Raw genomic sequence first — 11,678 nt, 5'->3', positions numbered from 1 at the left:
TTTTTTTTTTTTTTTTTCATATTAAGACGGGCTAAAGCCCGAAAAAAAAGACCTAAATACAAATTAAACGGGACAAGGAAACCCCTTTTTCATCATCAAAAAGGATGTTCACAATCTCTCTAGGAGGTGTATCCCAAAAGTGTAATCCTGGTTCTAGCTCTAAGCCTTTGCGAGCGAGGCAATCGGCACCTCTATTGCCTTCTCTATAAATATTTACAAAACAAATATTCCAATCTTTGACTCTCCAAGCATTGATGTTTCTGATCATACTATTCGGATGATTGGATAAGTTTTTCTCACTATTTAAAATCTCAATCACTGCTTTAGAATCACATTCTACTTTTACCTTCTTTAGTCCCAAAGTCCACGCCAATTTGAGGCCTTGGTCAATACCCCACAACTCAGCTCTGTAAGCTGTGCAATCACCAATAAAATAAGAAAATTCTCCAAGCCATTTTCCATTTTCATTCCTCAAGAGGCCTCCACAACTTGCCTTCTTCAATTCATTATTTCTTGACCCATCAGTATTCAAGGTTACCCAATTGTGTGGTGGAGGGTGCCATCTGATGTGGTGTTCTTCTCTGTTCTTGACCCTGTTTTCTCCCTTTTTTTTTTCCAAAGGCATCATTTATCTCCTTTACTTTCCTAAGAATTTCAGTATGGGGGTTTGGTGGTCTGTTATATCCTTGTTCAAAAATCTCCCTATTTCTCCAACTCCAAATCTTCTAACAAGCTGTGATAAAAATGTCCATCCAGTTATGATTCGCTCCTCTTCTCAATTCTCTACCGAAATTGAGATTGACCCATTGCTCTAAGTTTGATCCGAAGAAAACCTGCGTTGCATCTGGATTGATGAGTTGTGACCAAAGGAGGGCGATTCCCCGGCAGTCCCTGAACGCATGCAAGGTGCTCTCCGGCTGGTTAGTGTAGAAGGGGCATCCATCACTCCCCCCAAATAAACGACTCCTTCTCTCATTAGTGATGAGTCTATTATGCATCATTCTCCAGAGAGTGGTTTTTGCCTTTTGGGGTCCCTTCCATTGCCACAATTTGCTCCAATTTGTGGTTGATGGAGGGGGCCAATTGGCTAGGGCTCTATAGGTTGCCGCCACGGAGTAGTCACCATCTTCTGAGAGCCTCCATCCTTGTCTATCCTTACCATTGTTGCTGTTGGGCGGCGGTTGGGCGAGCACTCTTGCTGTAATGTTATTTGGGAGGTAAGATTTCAATTTTTCTTTATTCCATCCTTCAGTATCATTTGCCCATTCCCAAACTGAACTGTTGAGGTCCAGATTAAGTTGGGTTGCATGATTTTTCAGGGTATCATCAATTCCTTCGACCCATCTGTCTAGCCAGAAGTTGGTAGCACGACCGTCTCCCACAAAGGTCACCGAGAGATTTTGGAATGTGTCCCAGAGCTTTGCAAGGTCTTTCCACAGGTTTGAGTCTGAGCTTTTTGCTTCTATCTGTGTAGGAAAATTGTTGTTGTTGAGATATTTCTGGTATAGGATTTTGGCCCATAGTGTATTAGGGTTCTCCTTTAGTTGCCAAATTATTTTGATCAGGAAAGAATCATTCATGAGTTCCAGGTTCCTGAATCCCAACCCCCCCTCATACTTAGGTCGGCAGAGGGTCTTCCAGTTAATGCTGTGAAGTCTTCTTTTGTTGTTGTCATCTCCCCGGACAAAATTTCTCTGGAGTTTTTCAATCTCTTTACACACTGTTTTTGGGACTTTTTCATGTTGCATGTCAAAATTCACGCTAGGACTTATCACTGCTTGTGCTAGCATTATCCTGCCAGCCATTGAAAGGCATTTGCTCTTCCACCCCTTGAGTTTGTTGCCCACTCTATCAATCACAACTTTGTAGTTTTCCTTTCCTCTTTTCTTATTATTCAACATAGCGCCCAAGTATCTTCCCAGCACTTTATTTTCTGTGAAATCAGTCTTTGTCAATATGTTGCTCTTTATCTCCGGAGTTGTGTTTTTCGAGAACACTATAGAAGACTTAGCATTACTGATTTTTAGGCCAGAAGCTTTGCAAAATCTGTCCAGAACTGCATTTATCTTCTCTATTTGCTGGACCGATGCTTCTGCAAAAAGAAGTAAGTCATCAGCAAACATCAAATGAGATAACTGAACTCTATTTCCTCTAAAAGTAAAAGGAGTCCAAGATCTGTTATTGACTTCCTGTTCAATATTATGCTCTTTGACAACCACTTCAATAGCATATTGGATCAATTTTCGAGCGGCCCCTGTTAAAGAAGAATTTTGTCATGTAAGAATTTTATTATGGTATTAAAAAGGGAAAAAACTCAAGCCCAAAAGTGACAATAAAAACAAAAAAATTCTACTTCTACTAAAAAAAGACTATTTAAATATATATTAGGGAAAACTAATTTACTCTTCCATTGCCAGATTCAGAGACAATTTCCACGGCCTTGTCAACGCTGATAATATCCAAGGTTCTGAAAATCGAACCGGTCATCAAACCGCTCTAGTCACTGGTTCACTGGTTTACTAGTCTAACCGGTCCAACCGATGGTTCAACCGAAAAAACCGTTTTAGAATAGAATAATAAATAAATTATAAATAAACATCCTAAAATATAATTATAGTCTAATATAAATGTATCATGGACGGTGACCTTGTGAGTAGGAACCTCACCGGACGGTGACGAGTAAGCAGTTGGGGCGGTCACATCCACCTGCGTCCGGAGCTCCGCCCTCGCCGCCGAGGTGGACTTGCGGCGGTTTGTGAAAGCAGCGGTGTAGAAAGCGTTAGAAGCGGAAGATTGGTGGTTTGAGAATGGAATGCAGCAGTTACAGGGAATTCGAAGAGCCATGTTGTGGCTGCTGATTATCGTTCTCTAACACAAACAAACACACAGCGATGGATAAGGAAGCCGCTTCAGGAACCGTTGGTTCTGTTTCCTTCCAATTGATGTTGGACATGTGTGCACTCTCACATTCTTCTCTATCTTTTTATTTTTTTTTTCCCTTACACTACTTAAGTACTTATTAATGAAGGTGAAAACTCAAGTCACATTAGACAAAAATTCAATTAAATTAATTAAATTATTTAATAAATTTTAACTATCAATTTCACGTAAAATTAACTATACTTAAATTTTCAGCTATCAATCAAACATCTCACCAAGGTTCTGAAAACCGAACCGGTCATCGAACCGTTCTAGATACTGGTTCACTGGTTCATAGGTTCAACCGGTTCAACCGTGGTTGAACCGTAAAAACCGTTTTATAATAAAATAATAAATAAAATAAAAATAAGCACATAAAAATATAATTATAGTCTAATCTAAACTTGAAAATATCATTCAAATTAAAAGTGCTACATAAACCAAATGTTATAATCTCATTCAAATACAAATTCAAAGTTCAAAAGTCAACAAACAAACAACCAAACATAACATAGCAGCATCAAAATGAACATTGAATCAATCCAACCAACCCAATAATTTCAACTCCCAATAATCACAACAAATGAACATTGAATCAATCCAGAATTCAGAATTCAATTCACAAAATCAACTCTCAAAATCAGAGTATACAAAACGTCAAAACCAGAATCAGAGTATACAAAGATTACAAACAACATCTCAGGTTCAAAAAAATCAGAATTCAATTCACAGAATCATCTCTCAAAATCAGAGTATACAAAATGTCAAAACCAGAATCAATTCACAAAATCAATTCACAAAATCAATTCATATTTCATCACAGAATCAGTTCATACTTCATAATCATATTTCATCACAGTTTCATGACTTCATCAGAGTTCACTAGTTCAGTCAGTTCACAGAATTGATTTCACTATATCAGTTGCAGATACTCAGAATTTCATCAAAATTCTTTGTTCAATGTTCAGAGTTCAGAGTAAAATTCATCAGAAAATCATGTTCATAAATCATAGCTAAATTAAAAAATAAAACTTACCTGGAAATGAGGCAGACGCTGACGGCGAAGTGGCTGAGGGCGCGACGGAGGCTGAGGCCGCGAAGCTGCTGAGGTCGCGAAGCTGCTGAGGTCGCGACGCTGCTGAAGGCGCGACGCTGCTGAAGGCGCGACGGAGGTGAGTGCGTTGAGGGCTTCAGGCGTTCTGTCTCTCACAGTGGTGGCCGGTGGGTCGTGGTGGGTCGTGGCCTGGTGGCCTCATGGGTGTTGTTCTGTGGGAGTGTGAGTGTGGGTGTGGGACGCTGAGGCTGGAGTGAAGCACGAAGATGAAACTGACGAAGGAGAAAAGGGAATTAGGGCTTCCCACATTGCAAAACGACGGCGTTTTGCTGTCAGGTTAAAAAACCGGCCGGGTCCCGGTTCGTCGGTTCAATGTCGTTATCAAATTCTGCGGTTTCCTTTGTTGACCGAACCGCTTTAACGTCCGGTTCACGGTTCGACCGGCCGGTTCGAACCGGTTTTCAGAACATTGATAATATCCCATAAGCTAGCCGTTGCAAAAATAACAAAGTTGTCATCTTGTGTTAATGAAATGGGCCAGGCTTTGCAGTCAGACTTCACTAGAGGTTTACTGATGGCTGGGCTAACGTGATAGTCAAACCGGGTTTGGTAAAATTTTTTAAAGAGAAGTTGTCATCTTGTGTTAATGAAATGGGCCAGGCTTTGCAGTCAGACTTCACTAGAGGTTTACTGATGGCTGGGCTAACGTGATAGTCAAACTGGGTTTGGTAAAATTTTTTGAAGAGATGTTTATACTTTTTAAAAGTATAAGTATCTCATCTTGTGTTTGGTAAATTAAAAGCTCAAATATTTGTACTTACAACTTTTAAAAATTAGGGGTACTTTTGAAAGTACTTAAAAGGGAGTTTTTCAAAGTTAGCTTGTGCTTATCAAAATTAAAATAAAAATCTAATATAATAAATATTTAAAATTACTATTATTAATTATTAATACCAGATTTTGTTTATTTTTCCACATATTTTCTGCCATTATATTGTCATTGAAATACTCATATTTTTCTAATTTCTCAACCTAACCTTCACAAATTCTAACACAATTTTCATATATTTTTTATTTTCAACCTAATTTTCACAATTTCAACACAAATACATCTCTATCATGTATTAGGTATGAACTTCAATCTATTTATATTATTTTTTGTGCGTTTTTTTTTTGTATTTTTAGTAGATGTTTGTCTTTCTCTATTCTTTAAAATGTGAAGAAGGAGACCTGATTTATGGAAACCAATCATAAAATTTTGGTACACCAACTTCATGAACATTAGTCAAAATTATAATAACAACATATATATACATATGTAAATATAGATATATAATTTTACTTGAGATATGTGTCATATTTTCTGTTATTTATAAAAGTGAGTCAATATATATAGATGGGTAATGGACGTATCAGTACTAACATTGGATTACATACAAATTTTATTATTGACTAATGATAACTCTAGTTATATTAATATAGAGAGTAAATCAAATAAATATTTAAATTATTGGTCTCTAAAATTTGAAAAAAAATTTATTCTTCGTTTTAAATATGTTATTATAATTTTTTAAATTTTTAAAAGTTATTTTACCAAACACAATTATAGTGCTTATGCTTATTAAAAGTTATTTTTAACGTGATTTTACCAAATGCAAGTGCTGCCGCTTTTAAAAAGCTGTCTTTTAAAAGACAACTTTCATAATCTACTTTCGAAAAGTAAAAGTTTTACCAAACCAAGCCTCAGATTCTTCTTTGGACAACACGAATTCTTTCATTTTAAGGTATACATCACCAATGGATCGGGTACTCTAGATGATATTTCATAAAGATTAGTATTGAAAAAAAATTATACAATTTTGCATTTATAAAGTAAATTAGTATTTCCTCTGGTAATTCTCTAATGTAATAGCGAGAAATGCCATCCTCGACCACAATAGAGAGCGCATTTTTCCCATGCTCTCTTAGGAATTCCCCCGAGCATTTGGATCATTAGTACTGATGTGGATCATAAACTTCGGCCCAAAACAAACACAACGGCTACCACAACAGCTAAGAATCAGGTAACAGATCATCCAATAACAGAAAAAAGATTCTAAAAACTAACCATTGCGAGATCTGCGGAAGAGTACAAGATATCATATGCTAAACACAACGGCCTCTCAACCTATTTAAACAGCACCGAGACAACAAAGTAGGAAATAAGCACAACACAGTATCACTATTTCTTCTTACTTTTACTTTATTTGCGATTTGTTTTTACTTTATTTGTGATTTGTTTGAACACCTCTTCTCACTTGAGCGTCGGAGATTCTTTTGCAGGTGTTCCACCCGCGGTGTTTTAAAAGAAAGCCGACCTATACCTCGTCCCGGCGAACAGCAGCATAACTAATCTGAAATTACTAAAAGCTCGGACAGCAAGGAGGTCGGCCTGGGTAACTCGGATGGAACATTTGGCGCCCACCGTGGGGCCCGAGGAAATAACAACCCCACTAAACCTAAGTTTCTTTTCTGGCTTTGTGCTCTCTCTCTCTCTCTCTCTCTCTCTCTCTCTCTCTCTTTTCAGGACTCCTCAAATCTCAGAGGATGGCTGACAACGGAATACAGCAACCCACGCAAGCTGAGCTCTTAGCCCAGATTTCCGAGCTCCAAGCGGAAGTCCGAAGGATAGCCGAGTTGTCGTCCAACAACCGAACAACAAAACATGGTGGGGAAGACCCCAAGAGCTCAAACCAGAATGACACGGAATCCCAAAAGCTCACCCCGCCAAAAGAGAAGCTGACCATAGATAACCCCTTCTTGGAAGACATCATGAAATTTCAAATGCCAAAAAATTTCGTCCTGCCTACTACCCTTGAACCATATAAGGGATTTGGTGATCCTCGCGTCCATATTAGAAAATTTCAATCTATGATGTTCTTTAATGGTGCCTTTGAGCCCATACTTTGTCGAGCTTTTCCTACCTATTTAGATGGTTCTGCATTACTCTAGTTCTCTAAGTTGTCTACAGGTTCAATCTCTTCTTTTGAAGAACTGGCGAGATCCTTCATTGATTATTTCGCTGCGTCAAGAATATATGTGCATGGGACAGACTATCTGAGCACCATCAAGCAAGGGGAGCACGAGAGCCTAAAGGATTACATGACGCGGTTTGCTGAGGCAACCATGGAGATTCCAGATCTGAGCCCAGAGGTCCACCTACACGCTCTCAAGAGCGGCCTCAGACCTGGCAAGTTCCAAGAGACGATCGCAGTATCAAAACCAAAGACGTTAGACGAATTTCGAGAAAAAGCCGCTGGCCAAATGGAGATTGAAGAGCTTCGGGAAGCTCGAAAGACAGACAAGCAACAACCGAGAAGAGAAGAAGAAAAGACCTTTAGATCACAAAGCAGCAAAGAGCTGAAGAAGCCTTTCAAACTCAACCCAAAGTTCGACAACTATACCCGGTTCAACACAAAGAGGGAAGACATTATAAAAGAAATTCTACACGCCAAGATGATCAAACCTCCAAATAGGGCAGGCAATTATCAGGATCAGAGGTTCGTAGACAGAACAAAGCATTGCGCCTTCCATCAAAAATTCGGCCACACAACAGATGACTGTGTGGCAGCAAAGGATCTACTGGAACGGTTGGCAAGACAAGGACTCTTAGACAAATATGTTGACGGGAGGAAGAATAGAGGAGGAATCAAAACACCGGAGATTAACCAAGGGAAGGAGGAGAATGACAAAAAACAATGGACAAACCAAAACCAACCACGAGGAGTCATAAACTGCATCTTAGGTGGTTTCGCCAGTGGAGGTACAACAAGTTCGGCTCGGAAGCGAAGCTACAGAGCAATGTTGGCAGTTGAAGGGCCGACCTCCCTACCCAAGGATACACCCACTGGAGAAATCACTTTCACAGCCTCGGATTGCAAATCAGCAAGTCCAAATCTCGACGACCCTGTTGTCATCTCAGTGCAAGTGGGAGACCTATTGGTAAGAAAGGTCTTACTAGACCCAGGTAGTAGTGCTGATGTTCTCTTTTACTCCACTTTTCAAAAAATGAACTTATCCGATAAGGCCATTCAACCTCACTCCGGAGATCTGGTTGGATTCTCAGGAGAAAGGGTACAGGAAATGGGAACTATTTGGTTAAGAACTGTTTTGGGGGAAACCCCTCTCACAAAAACGATTGATATTAGATACATCATAGTAGATTGTATAAGCCCATACAACATCATTTTAGGCAGACCAGCTTTAAATACTTTTGGTGCAATTGTATCCACTTTACATCTGTGTGTTAAGTTTCCAGTACAGGACGAACTCATCGCTACAGTACATGCCGACCACAAAGAAGCACGGCAATGCTACCACACTAGCTTAAAACAACAAGAATTGAACAAAGCAATTCCAGCATGGGTACAAGCCGTGTACAGCTCGGATGACCCTCCTCCCCTTAATGAGCTCGACCCAAGGGAGGAATTCCGAGAACGACCTCAAGCACTGGACGAGCTTGAGAAGGTAACGTTTTATGGAAGTACTAACAAGTTTACATACATAGGTAATGCACTTTCAGGTAAGGAAAAAGCTCGACTAATAAAGCTCCTCAGAGACAACGCCGACCTCTTCGCATGGACACCAACAGATATGCCAGGCATCAACCCCAGCATTATATGCCATAAGCTAGCCGTGGACCCAACAGTCAAGCCCATGGCTCAAAAGAAGCGCAACTTGGGAGAGGAAAGATGACAAGCATCCTTAGAGGAAACCAAAAAACTATTGTCAGCAGGATTTATCGAAGAAGTAAGGTTCACAACATGGCTGTCAAACATCGTAACGGTAAGAAAGAACACAGGTAAATGGCGCATGTGCGTCGACTTCACAAACCTTAACAAGGCATGCCCCAAAGATGCATATCCACTACCTTGTATTGACAAGCTGGTAGATAGCGCATCCGGTTTTAATTGTCTAAGCTTCATGGATGCATATTCTGGATACAATCAAATTCTAATGCATCCTGAAGACCAACATAAGACTGCATTTATAACAGAATTTGGAAATTATTGTTACACAGTAATGCCTTTTGGCCTTAAGAACGCAGGTGCAACATACCAGCGACTAATGGATAAAATGTTTAGAAATCAAATTGGGAGAAACATTGAGGTCTATGTCGACGACATGGTAGCCAAAACATCACAAGGGAACTCACATTGCGATGACTTAACCGAGGTCTTTGGTCAAATCCGAGCATATAACATGAGGCTAAACCCGGAAAAATGCACTTTCGGTATACAAGGTGGAAAATTTCTGGGCTTTATGTTGACATCCAGGGGAATCGAAGCAAATCCTGAGAAATGTGCTGCGATACTTGACATGACCTCGCCGAAGACTGTGAAGGAGGTGCAAAAGCTCACAGGAAGAATAGCAGCCTTGTCCCGGTTCCTGCCGGCAATAGCAGACAGATCTTATCATTTTTTCCAAGCAATATCGAAGCATAAACAGTTCACTTGGACAAATGCCTGCGAAGAATCTTTCAGGAAGCTGAAAGCAATGCTGACGTCTCCCCAGATACTACAGAGTCCGGAGGAGGGTAAACCATTATATTTGTATTTATCTGTATCTAATCACGCTATAAGTTCGGCTCTTGTGCTTGAAACAGGAAAAACACAAAAACCAGTATATTTCGTCAGCAAGGTCCTACAGCCCACCGAGCAAAGATACCCAATGGTAGAGCAACTGGCTCTAGCCCTGATCACCACAGCAAGAAGGCTCAGACATTATTTCCAAAGCCACACCATCATCGTGCGGACAGATCAACCCCTTCGGCAAATATTAGCAAAACCGGAAGTAGCAGGAAGGTTGATCAAATGGTCTATCGAATTATCAGAATTCGATATCCAGTATCAACCCAGGCCAGCTTTGAAGTCACAAATCCTGGCGGACTTCATTGCTGAGTTCACCTGTCCACATAACACCGCCGGACCGAGCACAGGGATGATGTATGTTGACGGAGCATTAAACAATGAAGGAAGCGGAGCAGGAATTATACTTGAATATGAGGACACAATCATAGAACAGTCCGTAAGATTCTCTTTTGAAGCCAGAAACAATCAAGCGGAATACGAAGCTTTACTAGCCGGATTAAACCTCGCCATCAAACTACAGATACCAAGAATCGTCGTACATTGTGATTCGCTGTTAATAGTACAACAGGTGAACGGATCTTTCCAGGTAAAGGACCCCTTACTAGAGCGATATTGGAATATGGTAAGAAAACTTATCTTGACATTTGATAATTTCAAAATTATTCATGTCCCAAGAGGAAATAACCAGAGAGCAGACATATTATCTAAGTTGGCAACAAGCAGAAAAGGCACTTCGCCCAAACTGTCACAATTAACTCTAGAAGAACCTAGCGTAAACCTAACATATATTTTAAGCATGTCACAGGAACTAGATTGGAGAGTACCCATCATAGATTATCTCCTCCACGGAACAATACCTACCAGTGAGACAAACCCAAATCTATTCCGAAGACAAGCAAGCTTCTATGTGTTGGTCGGCGCCGAGCTATACAGGAGAGGATTTTCACAACCACTCCTCAAATGCCTAAGCAAAAAGGAATCAGAAGAAGCCATGGACGAAGTCCATGAAGGAGTCTGCGGAAATCACATAGGTGGGAGAAGCCTAGCAGCAAAGCTACTCAGAGCAGGTTACTACTGGCCGACCATAAGAAAAGATTGCATAAACAAAGTAGAAAAATGCGATCACTGTCAAAAACATGCAACGATAATGCACAGCCCTGCCGAGGTGTTGCATAGCACGGAGGTAAGTTGGCCATTTTTTAGATGGGGAATGGACATCTTAGGACCATTTCCAACAGCACCAGGTCAGGTAAAATTTCTCTTAGTATGTATAGACTACTTTTCTAAATGGATTGAAGCATAGCCATTGGCACGAATCACTGCAAAAAAGGTACAATCTTTCCTTTGGAAAAGCATCATTTGTTGATATGGAATTCCAGGTGAGCTCATGATGAGCGGATAATTTATACGCTTTTTGGCATTGTTTTCAGTATGTTTTTAGTATGTTTTAATTAGTTTTTATTATATTTTTATTAGTTTTTAGTTAAAATTCACTTTTCTGGACTTTACTATGAGTTTGTGTGTTTTTCTGTGATTTCAGGTATTTTCTGGCTAAAATTGAGGGTCCTGAGCAAAAATCTGATTCAGAGGCTGAAAAGGACTGCAGATGCTGTTGGATTCTGACCTCCCTGCACTCGGAATGGATTTTCTAGAGCTACAGAAGCCCAATTGGCGCGCTCTCAACGGCGTTGGAAAGTAGACATCCTGGGCTTTCCAGCAATGGATAATAGTCCATACTTTGCCCGAGATTTGATGGCCCAAACCGGCGTTGCAAATCAGCTTCAGAATTCCCAGCGTTTAACGCTGGAACTGGCATAAAAATTGGAGTTAAACGCCCAAACTGGCATAAAAGCTGGATAGAAACAAAACCAATAGAGATCTTAAAACTAACAAAAACTACCAAACAAACAAAAGACAAACATATTCACAATATTCACATATTTACATTAACCAAAAACATGGCACTCATGCGCACTCCCCGGCAACGGTTGACAACTGACGATTGGATTTTTGCCGGTATAGAAATTATCAAGTAATCAATCGTAGTATAGTCTAAACCGACGCAAAATCCATCA

At 40.0% G+C, this 11,678-nt stretch overlaps 1 protein-coding gene across 3 annotated transcripts in view; it reads left to right on the top strand.

Moving 5' to 3' along the window:
• LOC107466976 (receptor-like serine/threonine-protein kinase At4g25390) overlaps positions 1-11,431 on the top strand; it is a 16,195-nt gene extending 4,764 nt beyond the window's left edge. Inside the window, exons 1-3 of one of the 3 annotated variants that reach the window (XM_052253774.1) lie at positions 766-1,439; positions 6,296-10,982; positions 11,144-11,431. In XM_052253774.1, coding sequence (XP_052109734.1) covers positions 8,825-10,906 — 2,082 coding nt within the window. In that variant the 5' untranslated portion in view covers positions 766-1,439; positions 6,296-8,824 and the 3' untranslated portion in view covers positions 10,907-10,982; positions 11,144-11,431. Of the gene's footprint in view, positions 1-765; positions 1,440-6,295; positions 11,102-11,143 lie in introns of those variants that run through there. The other 2 variants (XM_052253775.1, XM_052253779.1) reach the window with 2 other exon arrangements.
• The last annotated feature ends 247 nt before the right edge of the window (positions 11,432-11,678 follow it).

This window comes from Arachis duranensis, chromosome 9 (assembly GCF_000817695.3).
Source record: "Arachis duranensis cultivar V14167 chromosome 9, aradu.V14167.gnm2.J7QH, whole genome shotgun sequence".
Lineage (NCBI taxonomy): Eukaryota > Viridiplantae > Streptophyta > Magnoliopsida > Fabales > Fabaceae > Arachis > Arachis duranensis.
This window is presented reverse-complemented; position numbering and strand designations above follow the sequence as displayed.